Source organism: Peromyscus eremicus, chromosome 23, assembly GCF_949786415.1.
Source record: "Peromyscus eremicus chromosome 23, PerEre_H2_v1, whole genome shotgun sequence".
Lineage (NCBI taxonomy): Eukaryota > Metazoa > Chordata > Mammalia > Rodentia > Cricetidae > Peromyscus > Peromyscus eremicus.
In genome coordinates this window covers 42,872,830-42,891,821 of record NC_081438.1, presented here as the reverse complement: position 1 = coordinate 42,891,821, position 18,992 = coordinate 42,872,830, and the positions used below count along the sequence as shown (strand labels likewise).

Below are 18,992 nucleotides of genomic sequence, written 5' to 3'. Positions count from 1 at the left end.
GCTTTGCTCCACTGGCTGCCACACTGCCAGCTTCAGACATCTGTAGATCTATCATTGCTTTGCTCTGAAACTTTGTCCCTACTTCCCACATGAGACCAGCCAGCCCAGCTTTCCTTTTGACAAAGAGCCACCTCCACACAGTCACCAAGGAGCTCTTTACGGCCACACTAAGGTCACTCTAGATGACAGCTTTTTAAAATTATTGTATGTTTGTGCGCATGATGTGGATATACGTGCTATAGCATGTGCGTTCAGACAACTTTCAGGAATTGCTTTCTTCACCTTTACATGAGGAATTAATCAAGGAATTAATTGATTGCCAGGCTGCACACCAAGCATTTCACCCTTGGAGCTCTCTCACCACCCCAGGCACCAGCGTTTGCTGGGGACAGCACCCTCTTCCCTGGCCTCTTGCTCCAGCTCCCAGACTGTGTCATTTCAGAACCCTAACTCCCACTTTTGTCACGAGGAACGGAGCACAGTTAGCTGCTTCGATTACTTTATTGAAAGTTACAAGACACCCCAGAAAAGAGTGGAGAGAACTGTACAGTGGTCAGTTGAGCTAGGAGAATCTAAATGCAAGTGCAGATTCAGGAGGGCATATACTTGAAACAGATGATGCTGTTATGGTTCCCAACAGCAGAGAACAGGGCACAACTGGGCTAGGGAAGAGCCCCGTCTGTGTGTCCAGGAATTCTGCCTGTGTGCAGAGTTCTATATCTCCATTCATTACAACTATACTTCCCTTTCTGAGGCAGCATCTGAAGACTTAGCCTGTGGCTGGACACCATGTCAAGGACTTCCACAATCATCCTCCTGGCCACCCAGTAAATAAGTGGTGTTGGACTGAAGTTCCAGGCAGAAGTCAGCATATCTGGTCTTCTGTATTCCTCACCTCGCAGGGGTGGGCACCTGGCCCAATAGCTCCAGGGGTACCAGGAATGGGTTCAATGGGCAGATCCCAACTTCTTGCCAGGCCGGCCTCTGTTCTATGGGCTCAGAAGCTTGAGGATTGGCTTGGCCAGGCTCCTCTGGCCCCTTGCAGCCAGTCCCTCCATCTTCATTCCCAGGCCTGGGGCTCTTCCCACTAGGGAGGGAGGTCTGGGGGGCCATCAGTTGAGCATATGTTTTGGTCATATGTTCCACCAGGGCTGTGCAAGGCAGGTGGGACAGTTCCTCTGGAAGTGACATGAGCAGGTCAAGGACCACAGCTGACTCTGACAGAAGGAAAGGGAAGAATGAGAGGACAAGGTTTGACTCTGCACCCCAACTCCCACAACCCCTCTCCTCCCCAGCTCCTCTTACCAGCTGCTGAGAGCTCAGGGCCATGGCCATTTCTAGAGGAGAAGGACAGATACTTGTAGATCTTCTCAAAGTCCACAACAAAGTCTTTCTCTGTGGAGGGGCCAGCTAGGGATTTGGTTGGGGCATCAGACACAGGAACCACAGAGGCAAGGCCAGAGGTCTCAGGGTTGTGATCAGAAGCCTCAGGGAGAGGCACAGAGGCCTCGAGAGTGGAGTCAGCAGTCACAGGGCCAGGCCCAGAAGCTTCAAGGACTGGATTCTTCTGCTCTCCTTGGGTACTCAAGAACAGCAGTGGCTTTCCACAGGCCTTTGTGGGCTTTGCTGGCTTGGAGTGCAGGAGGCTGATGGGTTCTGCAGCAGCAATGGTGAGCACCTGACAGAGAGGAAGGGGGCGTCTTTCATCTTCCATTGCCCCGCTGGGCCTAGAATAAGACCTCCACCTCCACCCACTCACCAAATCCTCCTTGCCATTCTGAAGGTGACCCACACAAGAGATGCCCTTAGACACCATGGCTCAAGTGTCGATGCTCCACTGGAGTCACTGGTTTGGCACAGGAAAGGGCCAGGATCCAGAGCTACATTTTTCTTTACTTTTCTTTTTGGGTAGGGGCAGGAGAGGCCTGGAACTCACTGGCAAGTCTCTTCTCCTTCAAATTTGGAGATTATATACAACACTGTTGCCTGACTAAAACCAGGGGCTTTCTACCACTGGGCCATACCCACTCATGTCCTGTAATAAATACCCTTGGTCAGTGGCTGTACCTGGGAGAAAGCTGTAGTCAGGGCTTCCTCCAGTGGGCCTGTTAGTTTCTCAGCAAGATCCATCCATACCTGGGTGAAGCCAGTAGGTACATGGTTAGTCTAGGGCACAGACCTCAGGAGTCTCCCAAGCTTTGCCCTTCCTTGGATTCCTCTGACCAGGTTATCCTTCCTCCTTCAGGAGCCAGCCTAGGGCAGTCCTCACCTTACCTTCCTGCCTCACCTCTATAGGGGCTGGGAGCTGTGCTTCTTGACGCCTTGAACCTCCTGGGTGCACCTTCCCAGTGGCCTCACGAACCACTCGACCTTTGAGCTGCTGGATAAATCGGCAGATCTGGGAAGGAGGACAAGCCTTCTATGAGCTCAGAAACACAGACAAGACCAAAGTCTACTGCCTTGCTTGTTTAAGGGACTGCTACTGCTCCCTATCCCGGTGCCCAGTGTTGCACATTCCCGAAACTGCCGGGACTCAAGCCAAGGACCCAGTGTGTGACCAGCTCCCTAATGAAAATGTAAATGCCGGGCCTGTTCTTGCTCCTTCCGGGGGCTATAGCTTGCTCTTATAATGAGAACTAACCTATTCACTTCCACCCCACCCTATCTCCTGGATCTCACTTCATACTAACTTTGGCTCTGTCCAACTCCATCTTTTTTGTTTGGTTGATTTATATAGCACTGGCAGTTCTCTCTAAATAGCGCTGGCTGTCCTGGAACTATGTAGACTGGGCTAGCCTTGAACTCGGAGGTCTACCAGTGCTGGGATCCTGAGTGCTGGGATTAAGGGCATAGATGCCTCCACTACCAACTCCACCCAGCCTCACTTCCACTCACCTCCACTCTGCTCAATCAGCTCTTTGATTTCTCCAGGCCACACTCCTCTCTACAGTCTTACCCACAGACTCACTCCATCCCACTGCTCTCGCCCCACTCCCAAGCGTACCCACTCACATACTACCTCTTCATGCTTCACTATTTTTGTGTTTGTTTGGTTTTTGTTTTGTTTTGTTTTTCTTTCTTTTTTTTTTTTTTTTTTTTTTTTTTGGTTTTTCGAGACAGGGTTTCTCTGTGTAGCTTTGCGCCTTTCCTGGAACTCACTTGGTAGCCCAGGCTGGCCTCGAACTCACAGAGATCCGCGTGCCTCCGCCTCCGGAGTGCCGGGATTAAAGGCGTGCCCCACCACCGCCCAGCAGCTCCTCTAGTCTCACTTACAATCCAGTAGCGTGCCATCTCGGCCCCGCCCCTAAGCTTCCCCCCCCCCCCCCCCCCCCAGGTCCCAGCCTCACCAAGGCCTCACTCTAAGCTTCATTGTCGCCCCGCCCGAAACAGTCAGGCCCCTTAGGTACAGCTTGGTCGGCTCCAAAGCTCCACCATAACCCCGCCCTAAGCTCCACCTTGGCCCACGACACAGCGCTCCACCCACTCCGCCCGCTCCGGCTCGGCAAGGCCCGCAACCCCGAGCCCCCAGCCCGGGACACCACCTCGGCTTCACTGCGGCCCTGCAGCTCCTTGGCCAGCTCCGCGGCGTCTGGCTCCGGCTGTCCCCGCCGAGCCTGAAGAAGTCTCAGTAGATTCCGCATCTCGCGGGGGCTCCAAGCCGTGGGACCGGTAGCCTCACCCACGTAGCGGGCTGGGACCTTCCGCCGTCGCTGCGGCGGCTTCATGCCGGAGCTCGTACGGTCTCTTCCCTGGGGCGGGACTACGGAGGCTCTGAAGGTCTGAAAAAGCACTACGCGGACGATTTAGCAGATGGGGGCGTGGCTCTGGAGGAGTTGCTGAGACTGAGGCGGGCGGAGGATCCTCGAGTTTTATCTGCGTTTTATGTCACTCATGAGCTGGAGCTAAAACTTTAGACCCTATATTCCTGAGCCAACTCATGAAACCCGTACCGTGCGCTTTCCTTTTCGCAGAGAAGTGGGCAGCTGCCCTAAAAATCCTGGGCTTGTCATTTGTGAGACAGGTTCTCTCTATGTAGCCCTGGTGGCCTGGATCTCGATATGTAGACCAGGCTGGCCTCAAACTCGCGGAGATCCTCCCGAATGGTGGATTTAAAGGCATACGCCTCTACACCTGGCTCACTTGCTGTTCTTGTAGATGACACGATGCCCTCTTCTGATCTCCCCAAGCACCAGGCTTGCTATGGTGCACATACATACATGCAGGCAAAACACTCACATAAATCTAAACAAACAAATAAACCCTGGCTTGCCTGAAGTGGTGGCTACTAGTCCCAGCATTTCGGGGACTGAGACAGAAAGATCATGATTTCAAGGTTAGTCTGGGCTACATAGTGAAAGCCTAGCTTGAGAGAAAAATAGGTCTGGATTATGGGGGTAGACAGCCCTGGGGACTTTGGCGAAGGTGGTTTAGTATTGCTGAGCCTCAGTTTCCTCACTGGTAAACTAAACCTGGAAGTTGTATTATTGCTTAAATGCAGAGGAGGGGGGAGTTTTGGTAGGAAGGATTCAAGAGACCTGAAAGAAGGCAGGGTCTGGGGATGGGTGAGCTGCAGTGTTGGAGTGGAGGAAGAAAGCAGGACTTAATTTAAACTTAAGCTGGCCAGGGTGGGCGTAATTTTCTGTTCCAGGCAAATGGCCCCTGACTCTCCCTGGGTATATGTGTTCATGGGGGTTGGAGTCGCGCCCCTCCAATCTGTCTTTCCCAGCCACGAATCTTTCAAGTTCTGGTTCCCAGGCACAGCATGGAGCTCCCTTTCCTGTGCTCCCCGCCACCCCGTGCTTGGGAGCTCATTAACTCCACTAGAAGTTAGCAGGCAGGTAAGAAATTTATTTTGAACCAGGGGAGTACGGATAAGGTGGGAGGGAGGAGAGATGTGCATGAGTCCTTCCAGAGGGTTCTGAATCCATGGCTGGATGTATCACAGGACCTCACTGGGTTGTGCCATCTCTAGAGAGGATGTGGCAGAGACTCACCAGGTCACATTTTCCCAGCAGGCATTGGCTTCCTCCATCAATCTATGCACCTGTGTGAGACTAGGAACTGTGTCTAAATCCCTAACATTTACCTGGTGCCTGTTCAAATCTTAAGAACCCCATTTCTTCACTGCTGGTGACCCCATCCCCCAAACTCTATTTCCAGCTTCACCTTTGACAAGTCACTTAACCTCATAAAAGTGCCTCATTTTTTTAAATCTCTAATGGACATTATAAAAGTAGCCGCCTGAAGGTTGTTCAAAAAATTAATAAACATACAAGCTACTTGGAGCCCAATGGGTAAACTCTATGAAGGATCCTTACCACCACCTCCTTCGCACCCTGTACTTACCTGCCTACTAGGGCCTCTGGATCTGGGGGCCGCCGGGTGAAGCTCTAGGAGGCTGGCGGGTGGGGTGGGGTGGGGGGGTGGGGGGTGGGGTGGGGTTGGAGGTGCTGTAAGAAGCAGCTGGCTAGAATAGGGGTTGCCTGTGCACTGCGCCAGGGTAAGCGCGCCCCCTGGTGGGAGCTGCTGCAGTGTACTAGCCCAGAGGGCCAGATCCAAGAAAGTTCAGCGTGATGGGTCACATAGAGGGAGGGGGGCTGACGTGGAGGAGGTATGGAAGATAGGCTTTCTGGACCTGTGGAAATAGGTACTGGGTTCTGGCGGGACAGAAGTCGGTACCTGAGTGCGCGCAGACGAGACCGAGCCCAGCGGCCAGCGCAGCACCCAGCACGAATGCGGCCAACACCAACGCCACCACTGGTGCGGACTCCAGGGCTGCAGCGGCTGGAGCGGGCGGCTCTGGACGCACGGCCCTGCCGAGGAGGCTCTTAAACGGCCCTATGGGGATGTGTGCAAGGCTGAGACCAGGCTCTGGACCCAGTTGTATTTTCCACCCGAGTTCCAGGGCCGCTTGTGAGCTTACTAGGGGGTGGATGAGGTACTGTGGCCACGATGGGCTGCGTCAGAGTGTGCAGGTGGGGGCTGTCGGTACCAAGGCTCTCACCTCTGCCCGCGCATGCCTCATCTTGAGGCAGACACTAGGTTGGGAGGGAAGAAACCAGACATCAGGTTCCCCAGAGCTTCTAAAATGGACTTAAACTTCCAGCTTTCCACTAGAGCTACGAGGTCACAGGACTCCTAGACCCAACCCCTAAACAGAGAAGTGGTTTCAGCCCTAGAACACCCAATATACCAGCCTCTAGGTCCCAAGTGAGACACCCAAATCAGTTTGGACGTGTCACAGTTTTCTACATGCAGTCTTCCAGCCCTAAAAGAACTTTAGATTCCCACCCAAGGATCCCAGAGCCTAATGCTCTGCATTTCCTGTCTCCTGGAGAGTCCTTGTGCAGGTAGATCCATGGGGGGTAGCTCTGTACCCAGTACCCATCCTAAGAGGAACCCAGACCATAAAGCACTCTGCTTCCCAGGACCCTAAACCTGGTAGAATTCTTCCCTCCGCTGCCAGAGACGCTTGTGGCTAGCTACAGAGACTCTTCCGAGGGTGCTCAGATTACTGCTTCTGCAAGCGCACCTGCGACGGCTATGGCGGGGTAAGAGGCGTCGGTGTCTGGTGGAGAGCTCGGTGGCGGTGGCTGCGACGGCAGCGGCTTATCTGGCAGTGCAGGAACTGCACTGAGGCGCTGAATACCGGGCGCAGGCGGAAGCTGAAGCGTGTGGGGCGAGCAGCATCCGGATGTGGAGGTGGTGAGAAGTTGACAGAGGCGTCAGCAGGGCAGCCCCCACGTAGAAGCACCAGAGCAGGCCCCAGGGCCGGGCGTGAGGGTGTTACTGAGCAGCGGTGCAGGGCCAGGTCCCATCTCGGTGAAGGACAGGCCAAGGCTGCCTGAGGAACCAAGGCGCCATCAAGGTTGACCGGTCCCCATTTATTCCCACCCACCCTCGGTGTTTCAGGCGCCCGCACCTGCACAAACACATGGCTGTCGGCTGGAACCTCCAGTGGCCCAGTGCAGGGAGGGAATGAATCCTGTGTCTGATAAATCCAGACTGAAAAGGGGTCTGCGCAGCCAGGGGCCAGGCGCCCCAGGGAATGGGGGTGCTGGAATGGAGCACAGAGTAAGGAGGACGCATTTCTTCTAGGGGAAGGCCTCCACTTCCAGCCCTTGCCTCTCTTGGAAAAGGGACACATTACAGATGGTCTTTTTACCCTTGCTGTGTGCCAAACTCTCTCCAAGTTAATACTATGTATGCCTAATGACATCACTGCCTAGTAGTCAAAACCTGCATAAAGCCGTGCTCCCTTTTCTGACCTCTTTTACCACCTGCAGACTAGGGAAAGGGATTTAGGGATACACCCGGTTGACCAGTGTTGGTGGAGTTCAGCTGGGCAAGATCAAGACAGGTCTGCCCCATCTAGGTTGCTCTAAGTCTTAGAGCAAGAGTCTTAGTCTTAAAGTCTAAGAGACCCATTATGACCTACTGGCCACTAAGGGGAGGTAGGGTGCTGACTGACATCTGTTGTGGTCAGGAGGGCGCCCTCCCTAGAAGGCAGAGCCGTGGTCCAGACAGGCGACTGGAATGGCAATTTCTGTTCAACAGAGATCCAAGGCCCCAGACAGATAAAGGACAGTGCCAACAGGTGATGGTGGATGACCTCTTATTTTGTGCTCATCCAGGCTTGCGCTTATGTGCACTCACTAAAACGTCTATACAGGCAATGACTCCTGCCAAGTGGCAGTTTAGCGGGAGGTTTTCTCAGAACGATTGGATCTGCACACCTGCTCCCATCCACAGCCCTTGCCATCACTAGGTTGTTGAGAACTTTGAGGAAACAGGCAGAGGGGCTAGCCTGGGGGAAAGGCAGGAGGATGGCAACCTGGAACCCCCAACACATCCAGGTGCAAAACTAAGTTGAGAAGGAAGAGCAGGGAGGTGGAACATGGTGCCCCTGCCCCCTGTGCCAGCTACCACAGCTACATAACAAGTGGTTCATTGAGCACAGTGGCAGTCCCAGGGAGCAGGGCCAGGAGCAGGAGTGTAGTGCCCACCACAGTGGCCTGTCCAGGTTGGAATGCTCCAGGCCAGCAGCAGGCACCTGGCTGGGCTGTACTCAGCCCTGTAGGTGTGGGTAGGCAGCCCTGACCTTGGTGAGTCTGCCACCCTGGGAAACAGGGAGCGGGGGGTGGAGGATGCAGGGGCTGACATCAGAGCCCATGCTCAAGGCCTGCATGGGTAAGGACTTTCTTGATGTGCTGAAATTTCTAGAGGAAGGGGGCCCCTCACAAAGCAGCTTGATACCCTAAGTCACTCCAAACACCTCCTGCCCAGCTAGCTCTCCCACCCTCCCCCCAGCCCCTTCCCCGATCTCTATAAACTCTACCAGGCTTAGGACAACACACTCAGAAGAAAAGGAAGGGTTTTATTCTCAAGCATCTAAGGACTTACAAACAAGGGTATTTTGTTTTAAAAAGGGAGGGGGCAACACTGGCGGCCTGAGGAGGAGTCCACAGGCCAGAGGGTAGGACCAGGCCACTCCAGGTCCCTACCTGCCCGACACCCACTCTGCCTGGGCCAGAGGGATGGCTGGTGACAAAGGGAAGGACTTGGGAGACGTGGGGAAGTGAGAGACTCCCCCAGGCTCCCACTTAACACTGGAGGGGGTTGGACACAGACAGACAGACAGACAGACAGAGACACACACAGAAAATAAAGTTAAATAAAAATAAAACCATGCGGCCCAGTCTTGGGCCTGTGCTGGCCCGGGGACCAGCCAAGAGACCTAACTACCCATGAAGGCTGCCCATGCTGGTGGCTAGCCTCAGAATGGTAAGGTGGGGGGGGGGGGCAGGCTTGTTATTCTACCCCTACTTCACTCTACCTCCCCAACATGAGGGGTAAGGAGAGAGGGTGCCCTGCCCCAGGCAGAGAAGATGACTTCGACTTCTATTGCGATCGAAACATGCGGCATTGTGTAATATGATGATGAATGAAGTCAATAGGATAGTTAAGAGCCACAGTGTCGCCTAAGCCTACAGTTGCATCAGCTACATCCAGCAAGGTTTCTCAGCTTTGGTGCTGGGTTTTGTTTGTGGTTTTAAAGTATTTTTTGTTTTGTTCTGTTATATTGTTCTCTTGACCACTTGATTTGCATGCATCACCAACAAAAAGGAAACATACCCCACCCTGTCCTGGCCATTGCAGGACAATGGGACAGACACCTGGCCCAGTCCAGGCCACAAGCTGGGTTGGAGCTAGCCAGCTCTAGGTGAGCTAAGGGACGCTCAGGGGCACAATGGGAGTAAGTCACTTCACATACCAATACCCTGACCTCCCTTGCACTCAAGCCTGTCCATCTTGTCCCTGACACACATGCTCAGACCTCCACATCTACTCCCTTAACTCTCAATCCCTGCCTTCTTTGGAACCCCTCTTTGCCCCTCGGCCTCACTCCTGTCGCTGACTCCCTCCAGTTCCCTCCCTGCTACCTGCTCTTCTCCACCGCACCCCTCACACACTTTTCCTAAAGGCCGTCTGTGTGGCTGAGGCCCCTGGTCTCCCTCTGTACCACCTGAGCTCTTCTACTCAACCCCAAGCTGTAACCAGTCCCCAGTCCCACATGAGGATTCCCTAATTGAGCCTGGTCTCTCTAGGCCAGAACTGACAAAGAGCAGCAAGCAGTCCAACCCCCCAAATGCCTGAGGGCAATGGAGAGGAGGGGGCCCACCACCAGCAGCTGAACATTACTTTGGTAAAAGTTTCTGAAGGTACCAACACACCCTATGAGGACAACCCCCCCCCCCCACCAAGTACAATAAAATACAATAAACTCCAAAAAGGACCCCCTGAGATCAAAGAGAGACAGACAGACAGACACGGAGACAGCAACCCATTTGGCCGCAGTCACAATGCCCACAAAGCTATCCTGGGACAAGGACTTGAGGAGGCCTGGGTGGACCTGGGGCTTCCACTGAGGGGTAGGAGTGGCTGGGCCCAGGCTTAGGCTAGGAGAGAGGCAGAGGCTGGGAGGGAGACAGGAAACCAGAAAGGGACAGAGGTAGAGAGGGAGGGAAGGGAGGGAGAGATGGAGAAGAGCAAGCATGTGTGAGAGAAGGTAGAGGGACAGACAACTGGGAGTTTGGGGGAAAGGGACAGGAGCTTTCTCTCTGCCCTAGGGGCCACCCCAGCACAGAGGTTATGATTGAATAAATAGCGAGTCTGCTCATGGCCTGCTGTCTTCCGTTCACAGTGTCTGTCGGGGTGGGGTGGGGTTCGCGTAGCTGGCTGACCCCAGAGTGGGAAAAATTAGGGACCAGCATGCCCGTCTGTCCACAGCTGGTAGGTAGGGAGCCAGAGGTGGATGGGTACCCCCTACTTTCTGTCCTCAGCCCTTGGCAGCTGTCCAGGTCCCAGGTCCCCTGATGGGCAGCTGGATTGGCCAGGTGGGAAAGGGGGGCCTGTGGCCATGCCCCTGGGCCCCTGTGGGGCTGGCCGCTGCCATGAGGCTACCTGAAGAAGGGCAGGTGGTGTTGGCTCAGGACTCCACTAGTCCTTGGAGACTCGGTCTTTGCCATGACATCCTTGAACCAGGACGCCACATCCACCTCGAGTGTCTCATAGTGCTTGATGAAGCTGTGTTCCTGTAGGCCCAAGAGTTAGCTTAGGATGAGGAGTCAGCCCTCCTGGTCCTTCAACCAAGGCCGGAAGGACTCACATGTGGCGGGAATTGGGGGCTAGGTACTCACAAGTAGCTTATTATACTTTGGTCTCTTCCTGTGATCTTTAGTAAGGCTGGACGAAGAGCAGGGAGAGAAGAGAAATGAGAGTCAAGGAGGTGGACCTGGCTGTGGCTGGATGCGCATCTGTGCTCAGGCCCTCCCCAGTGAAAAAGGGGTCTTCCACATCAGCCAGAAGCAGCTGCTCACAGCCAGGCTCCACCAGGCTGGGGACCCACAAAGTCTCCTGGCCCAGGGTAGCATGGTGAAGACCCAGCTGGGGAGCTGGAACCAGAATGTGAGGTTCACACAAGAGAAAGTTAAGACTCAAGTGTGGTCTTCCTGGATAACCTCCATGGCAAAGCCCCAGGTCACCACACCAGACACCCACAGGACCAGCTGTCCCCTTAGGGCAGGTCCAAACCCAGAAAGTGATTCCAAAGGCTCCAGCTTTAGCTCCTATCTACAGCCTCAAGCCATGGGCCTACCTGGAGCTGTGCCCACCTCATCCCTTCCCCCTCCCCAGCCCTCCCCAGCACATCCCAGAGTAGAGGAGTAGGAGAAAGGACAGGCAGAGTGGGAGTGCTCACCAGTCTTTGACGAATGACTGGAAGTCCCCTGAGAAGCCCATGTGACCAGGCAGGAGTGGGGGCTCTTCCTGCAGGACTTTGGTGAGGACCTCAAAGTCCGTCTTGCAGTTCTTGTAGGGAAACTGTCCCGTTGCCAGCTCCACCTGGGAGGGTGACAGGCATTGCTGGAGCAGCAGGTGAAGGATCCCTGCTCTCCCACCAAGCCTCAGAACAGAAGCCCCAACACACCAATGATATGCCCAGGCTCCACACATCGGCTCGGATGTCGTAGTCAGGCTTGGTGGGGTCTGGAGGGTCAATGCGCTCAGGCTGCAAGGAGGGAGAGGAAGAGGATATACCCTGAAGGCCGGGCCGGCCCACCCAGTCCCTGTATCAGGTCCAGCAGGGCCCCACTCACAGCCATGTAGGCAGCACAGCCAGCACTCCGTGTTTTGGCCTTAGAGTCAACAAGACGGCCACTGATGCCAAAGTCACAGAGCTTGATCTGCCCCCGCTCGTCGAGCAGGATGTTGGAGGGTTTGACATCACGATGGATGACACCATGCTTCTCCTTTAGATAGTACAGCGCTTTCACAATCTGTAGGACAGACAGGTTCAAGGACCTGTCACGGGAGGACAGAATCCAGGGCACCCACCTAGCCCACACAAGACCAGATTTAGCCACTCACCGCCACAGTCATCTTGCCCAAGATCCGCTCCGGAATGGGGCCCTGCATCCGTTTCTTCAGCTTCTCTGCACACGTGCCCATGAGCTCCATGGCAATGAAGACGTCTGTCTGTAGAGGGAGGGCAGCACGCAGGGCTTGGGGCAGCCATGCTTCCCTCCCCACCCTAACCACACTCTGGTACCTGGGGACGTGTGGGACCCTATGGGGCAGAAGGCTGCCCGAGACTTCTGGGAATGTAGGACCCTACAGGGGCAGAAGTCCTGGCCCCACATGTGGGGTGCTCACATTGGTGATGAAGGTGCCAAAGCACTGAACAATGTAGGGGCAGTCGTGGCTCTTGAGCACCACGTCCAGGTCCATCAGGATGCGCTTATTCTCCTCCTTGTTCCCCGAGCGCCGCATTTGCTGCAAGGAGGGACAGCCAGGAGGGGAGCTTCAAGTGCTGCGCAGGCTGCAAGGGCACAGGGGACATCCTGGAACTGGGGTGTGGAAGGCTCACCTTGACAGCAATGATGTGGCCTGTCTTCCGGAAGCGCATCTTCCACACCTGACCACAGGTACCGCTGCCCATCTCTCCCAGGTTCTCCAAGTCATTGATTTCTGCCTGATATCGCTGGGTGGAGAGCAAGGCAGCTGGAGGGTCCCCAGAGCCTCTGCTCCTGTCACCCACCACCTCTAGCCTGCCTGGGTCCTGTCACAGCCCTCAGGGTGCCTATAGGGAGGTAGTACCTGGCCCCCGATGGTCAGGTACCCTGTCTGCTTCATGATCTCCTGCAGCTTCTGGTCAATCTCGATGCTGAAGGACAAAACAGGAGCTGACCACAAGGGTCCCACTGACATCCCCCACCTCCCTAGGTCTAGCACAAGGAGGGCCCTGTGCTAGCCCTGCTCCACCAGCTTACCTCTCCATACTGCGGGGTGTGAACAAGGTTGATGGGAGCCCCAGCATGTGGCGGGGCCGGGTGGGGGGTGTAGGGTGCTGTGGGGAGCTCTCCGAGGATGGTGAGCGGCTGCCCCCATCGTTGGCCAGTGGGAGCTGCAGGGCTGGCGGGTTAAAAACCAGGGGCATGAAAGGAGTTAGCATCTAGCTGGTGACAAAAGGTTTAGAGTTCTCATCTCGCGTATTCCTTCGGCCATGCTGGCACAGCCCCCTGCTCTGCTGGCTGGGGCCTCCTTCCCCACCCCCTGGGGCATCTTCAGAATACTGTCTCTGCCCCTCTGATCTGAAAGGAGATTGGATGGGTTGGTGGGAGAGGGGTGGCCCCAGAGACTGAGGGTTTGTCCTCAAGTGCATACTGCAGAGAAATGGTGTATGTGTGGGGACTCTCTGCCAGGAACTTCCCCCACCAGTGCCAGGAAGCAGGCCCAGGGCCACAGTGCTCACATGGGAACCACATGAGGACAGAATGCCCACCAGGACTGGCTTGGAACCTGGTCTGGCCAATACTGCACTGTGGATGAACAAGAGCCAACAGCTATGGAACTCTGGTTTCAGGCTGTCTTGCCCCAGATTCCACTCCTAGGTCAGGGGGGCCACCTTCTGGCCAGCTGGCTCATCTGTGAATCTCCCAGCCAGGCCTGCAGAGCTGGGACCAAGGGAGCAGGAACAGAACCCCAGGCCAAGCCTGAGCTCTTGGGAAGAGGGTGATGGGGATCTAGGTGGCAAAGCTCTTCCAGGGGCTGGCTGGGCTGGGCAGGGGGGAAAACGCTGGGCCAGGGAGGGGAGTTTGGTACTTCCCAATGGCCTGCATGCGGATGGCTCGGGCATGCTACAGGCAGGCGGCAGGCAGGCAGCAGGCACCCCAGGATGGGCGGGCGGTGTTAAGATGTGGGGGGACAGGAGAAAGACAGAAAAAGAGCCAAGACTTGGGACCCAGGTGCCCAGAGGTGTTGCATGAGGCAGCCAGAGAGGATATAGTTTCTTAGAGAGCTAGGGGGTCTCTGGCCTAGTGAAAGGGGCCGTGAGCTCCCTTTGGCTTCTGGAAGTATCTGCCTTCCATGAACCTCTCAATTGTCAGGGCCCTAGTTCCCTGGAAGGATTACTAGCTCAGCTCAGGCCATCAGCAATAAGCATCCTTCAAACATCACTTCCCAGGTGGCCTGGAGCCTGCCACTTCCTTTCTTTTTTCTTTGGTTTTTCGAGACAGGGTTTTTTCTCTGTGTAACAGCTCTGGCTATCCTGGAACTCCCTCTGTAGACCAGGCTGGTCTCGAACTCATAGAGAGGCTGGCTCTGCCTCTTGAGTGCCGTATTAAAAGCCTGCTACTTTCTAACACACTTCTCTACATCCTTAACTTTACTACTTCTTTTTCCCACAATCAACCTAATGGCTTTTGGTGACTTGGGCCCAGAGATTAATTGGCAGAGACCAATGGGCTTTAACTGCTCATATCCAGGTCCTTTTCTAGCCCTGGTGGTTGGGACCCCAGCTGCATCCAGACTCTCTAGGAACTGTCCACAGCTCACCTCCACGGGTACCTGTGATCCTTCTTTATCTGGTACCTCAGCTTTCTGGGGTGAGGACCATACCTCTACCCTCTCCACACCCTACCAGCCCCTTTACCCACACAGACCAAGAGCCCTCTTGGGTTGCCTCAGACCCATGGAAAAGGCTGCTGGTCCCACTCTCTGAAGCATGGATTTGATGGGGGCTAGAGTGGAAAGGGGAGAGAAACATACACAGGCCCGAGAACAGAGGCTAGAGCGGTTTTAGAGCCACATGGCAGGCCTGGAGAGAACAGTGAGTATAACACAGTGAGGGAGAAAGAAGTGAAGATGAATGAGTGACAGAAAGTAAGACAGACCATGGGGACACGTGCCCACTATTCAGGCGACCAGCCCAACATGCATACGCTCATGTGCATGTATACATGTACACACATGTACACCAAAATCATGGAATACACATAAGCGCGCGCACACACACACACACACACACACACACACACTGGGAACAGGGCCAGCCCTCCATCCTACACACACATCCATGTATACACACAAGCTGGGAACACATTACCACCAACAGTCAGCTTTCTTCATCTCTGCCAACAGAGGTGCTCTTTCTCTTACACACAAGACACCGCACACCTAGGAACTAGCATAACTGAACTGCCTAGCACAGGGTCCTTATGTGTGCATGGTGGTGGTGGGGCATCTTGCTTCCCCCAACTTTCTGGGACACTTTGTTCAAATCCAGTATCCTCCATAGGCTTTCCTTGAGTGTCCCTGTGCAGAGTCCCTCAGCCTACTAGACTATTCTACAGGATCAGGAATGTGCTTAGTTTCCACTGATGGACCCCTTATTGCAACCTCAGCCCCACAGGACAGGAGCTTGGTCTGTTTTATTTACTGCTACATTCCTGGTCCTAAGAGCAGACACAGTACACAAGTGATGCCACTCACTCACTCCACAGTTGAGACAGACTGAATAGGAACAGTGCACCTGCCTCTACCCACCCTGTGTGCCCACCTAGCAGACCCCCACTTATCAGGGGGGGGCCATTCATCCTCTGGGGGTTCCAAACTAAGCCAAAGAGGACATGAGAAGGCTAGAGGACACAGAAAGTGTGGTCAGGCTCACACTGCCATAGTGAAGGGAGAGACCGTGAGAATGAAGAGACAGAACACACACACACACAGCATGGGGTAGGGATGGATGGCATTCTGCAGCAGGGGCAGCGGTTAGGTCAATGTGCAGATATGCAAGCAGCAATGATAAAAAGGCTGGTACCTGCTCGCTGGGACGGGGCAGGAGCAGGGCTTAGAGTGATCACAATAACTGGATGGGGAAAGGAAGAAAAAAAAACACCACGATAAATCACAACAGAAATAACTGATTTGTCCAACAGAAAAGAAATCAAATCATAATGAAGAGGAGGGGAGGCGCAAGGCACCAAACTGCAGAGATGGGTAGAACTGACAGAGATGGGAGGGTGGGAGGAAGGCATGGAGCTGACAGACACAGACACCTGCGGGGGCTCCTTGGGGCCTGCCAGCCACCAGCCTTACCAGGTCTCACTCTGTTCTAGGGACAGACACCTCTTAGGGTACCTAGGACCCCATGCCCAACCCTGACTCATCCACACTGGGGCTGGGAAAGATGGCTCTGCACAGTCCAGCAGGGGCCCTCCAAGGCTTGGCCCAGCATCTGGTCCCAGAAAGAATCCAATGAAAAGAATCCCCACCTCTGGGTATCTCCAGGCCCTGGAAGAAACTCCCTAGGAAGGAAAACTGGCAGACTCAGACCAGAAGAGGGAAGGATGGAGGGAACCCTGAAGAGGGATTCAGGGGGGAAGATCAGGCTGTGAAGGTTAGGCCAGGTGACCAGGGAGTGGACAGAATTCTCAGCTATGGGAGACTACCTTTCCCCTTTTACTAGGGTGACCCACAGACAACTATAATAATATACTCCAAAGATTGTATCACAGAGAGTATAAAGAAGGCATTCTGCTGGATAAAGAGGGATACAGAAAGGGTTGGCCAGGCACTGATCACAGAGTTGGTGAGGAGGGAGCAAAGTCAAACTTCTTCCGGCAGAGAGGACTTGGGGATGTGGTATGTAGGAATCAACAAGGATGCTAACTGTGGTCATGACGGTGACAAGTCGGGTCTGTGTATAGGAAGAAAGGGGAACGGCTGTTGGCACAGGACATGTCAGGGAGGCAGGCCCAGAGATGGGAGAGCCAGGAAGGAGATGTGTGTCTGCTGGGTAGGACGAGATACATTCACACTGGCCACAGGTGTCTGTAGGACCAGCACTCACTTCAGCCCAGGAGACAAAAGCTGCCAGGCTGTGAGATGGCTGTGTCTCCAGAGGGCCGGACACACTAAGTCAGCAACCCTGAAGCAAGCTGGTCACAGAGGTATGAGGTGCCCCTGTACGAAGGAGGCAGTCAGCTGAGCCCAATAACAGGCCCTTCCAGGCTTAGGAGAAGGGGGCATCAGATATGACCAGAGAAATCAAATGGAAGACTCCTCTATTGAAAACAGGATTAGGTGTAAATGAGGGCTAAGTAACCTAAGTGGGCGGATGGGTATGCATGTGTGTGGACTATCTGCTAGGGGAGGGGACCTCTTGACAGTCACAGAGACGGCACGAGTGGATCCGCTGGGTCAAAAGAGATAGACGTGTTTGTAGTGTTGAAAGACTCGGCTGTGGTCTCAGCAGCTTCGGGTCTGACAGCCTGCCTGGTGCAGGTGACAAGGCACTGGGGTCGCACCACAGGGTGAGGGGACCCAGCCGCTAAGCTCCCATGTCCCAGTGATGTGAACCCTAGGATCGCGGTACGTGCGGGGAGGAAGTCGTCCTGCAGACTGCCCACCCGACTCCCAGGTCACCGTGACCCTCTCTCTGCAAGCTGACAGCGGTAGGGAGTAGAGGGGAGGAGAGCGGGCGCCCCGGAAGCGGGGGCGGGATCTGCCTGGTGGGCGGGGCCTCCCACCGCGCGCCCCGCCCCGCCCGCCCCCTCCCCCACGCCGCCGTGCTTACTGGGCCTGGGCCGCTGGGGGCTGATATCCAGGTTGAGGTCGATCCTCCTCCGGGCCTCGCGGTTCTCCTGCTTCAGCTTGGCTTCCAGGCGGGACAGCTTTTGCTCCAGGGAGGACGCCGCCATCTTCCCCGCCGCCGCTGCCGCCGCTCGCCGCCAGGCCGCCCGTCAGTCCGGGGCAGACAAACACCGCACTGCGCCTGCGCCTCAATGACCCCGCCGAGCCGCCGTCCTGCCCTGCCCAGCCCAACCCAGTGCGTGCCTGCCTTGTCTCGAGTGGTTAGCGCCGCGCGTGCGCACTGTATCCCAGTCGGGCGCTGACGCCACCTAGAGCTCCAGGCTGGCAGTGTGCATTGTCATCGCCCGCCGCTACCTCGCGCAGTGCGCATGCGTGAATGTCCCCAGCTTTTTTTGGAGAGAGGCGCGATTCAAAAACCACGGGTTTCTCTCTCTCTCTCTCTCTCTCTCTGTCTCTCTGTCTCTCTCTGTCTCTCTCTGTCTCTCTCTGTCTCTCTCTCTCTCTCTCTTTTTTTTTTTTTTTAATAAAGCGGAAGGCGGGCAAGACGGCACGCATACATGCAGAAGGGGAGACCGGCCGCGCGCGCGGCTTTTACTGCGCACGCTCGCGGCTGTTCCCGGATTCTTCTTCGCACCGTGCCTCGGTTAACTTCCTGTGAGCTCTTCCCAGCCCTGGCCCTCCCTGGCATCCGCGTCTTCACAGAACAACCTTCCTCATCCTGACCGGTTCTTCATTAGGACCTGTTATGCTTAATTGTGGCCTGACCTCCCGCTGTCACCGTGAAGTCGCCTCCTCACCATAATTAGGCACCCCTGGGAATCCCGTAGATTAAGGCCTGATAGGAGGAGAGGGAATCCAGAGTCTGCGATTCCTGAGCTTGGTGTCAGAATTAAGGGTAAGGCCAGACTTCCTGGCCGTGCCTTCCTGGGACCTTAAGATGCCCAGTCCCCATCTCTTCGTCCTGAGAATCGGGGCTCAGCTCCTGAACCAAGGTATCTGAAGACAGGCCCTGGGATTAGATGCCTCTGCTGAGGGTGCTCCTGGCCAAGTTTAAAGAGTTAAGTCGTTTAAAGGGTGCTAGGATAACGTCCCTATCAGTAAATCTGGGTCACTAAGGAGCAGCTTGCATTGTACAGGGACATTCAGCAAGTGACCAAACCCAGGAAGTCAGGCTGTGCCACAAGTCTGAAAGCAACAGTTGGACACTTTGGATGGGCCTTTAAAAGCTTACTGGACCTCCTCTGATGGTAACCTACGGGTGGAGCAGACACAAGCCTGGAGTTAAAAGGATAAAAGATGAGGAGAGGAAATTGGATTCTTTGTTCTGGTTTGTATTTTCGAGACAAGGGTTCACTATGTAATCCTGGCCTTCCTAGAACTCGCTCTGTAGACCAGGCTAGCCTTGAACTCAAGAGATTTGCCTGCCTCTGCCTCGGAGAGTGCTGGGATTAAAGGCGTGCACCACCACTACCACCTGGCTCCCCACCCCCTTCGGTGTGTGTGGGGGTTGGATTCTTTTTGTTTGTTTGTTTTGTTTTGTTTTTTCGAGACAGGGTTTC

At 54.9% G+C, this 18,992-nt stretch overlaps 3 protein-coding genes across 4 annotated transcripts; all 3 read right to left on the bottom strand.

The window, feature by feature from the left end:
• Positions 1-482: 482 nt before the first annotated feature.
• Positions 483-3,844, bottom strand: Snapc2 (small nuclear RNA activating complex polypeptide 2). The gene is made up of 5 exons (XM_059248792.1): positions 3,543-3,844; positions 2,288-2,398; positions 2,068-2,136; positions 1,306-1,678; positions 483-1,217 (listed from the first exon to the last, which is right to left on the bottom strand). The coding sequence occupies exons 1-5, from the start codon at positions 3,723-3,725 to the stop codon at positions 892-894; spliced, it is 1,062 nt and encodes a 353-aa protein (XP_059104775.1). The 5' UTR covers positions 3,726-3,844; the 3' UTR covers positions 483-891.
• A 1,420-nt stretch (positions 3,845-5,264) lies between these two features.
• Positions 5,265-9,311, bottom strand: Tgfbr3l (transforming growth factor beta receptor 3 like). Its single transcript, XM_059248990.1, is given in 7 exon segments — positions 5,265-5,418; positions 5,680-5,838; positions 5,924-6,038; positions 6,533-6,844; positions 6,923-6,989; positions 6,991-7,057; positions 9,287-9,311. Coding segments are annotated over 7 exon segments (810 nt in total). The 3' UTR covers positions 5,265-5,353.
• Positions 8,358-17,630, bottom strand: Map2k7 (mitogen-activated protein kinase kinase 7). 2 transcript variants are annotated; one of them, XM_059248790.1, is made up of 12 exons: positions 17,417-17,630; positions 15,659-15,706; positions 12,831-12,972; positions 12,658-12,724; positions 12,428-12,541; positions 12,214-12,333; positions 11,929-12,036; positions 11,658-11,837; positions 11,489-11,569; positions 11,261-11,403; positions 10,701-10,746; positions 8,358-10,595 (listed from the first exon to the last, which is right to left on the bottom strand). In XM_059248790.1, the coding sequence occupies exons 1-12, from the start codon at positions 17,538-17,540 to the stop codon at positions 10,461-10,463; spliced, it is 1,308 nt and encodes a 435-aa protein (XP_059104773.1). In that variant the 5' UTR covers positions 17,541-17,630; the 3' UTR covers positions 8,358-10,460. The 2 variants fall into 2 exon arrangements, with proteins under 2 accessions (XP_059104773.1, XP_059104774.1); XM_059248791.1 differs by lacking the exon at positions 15,659-15,706 and having other exon boundaries at positions 17,417-17,628.
• Positions 17,631-18,992: the final 1,362 nt, after the last annotated feature.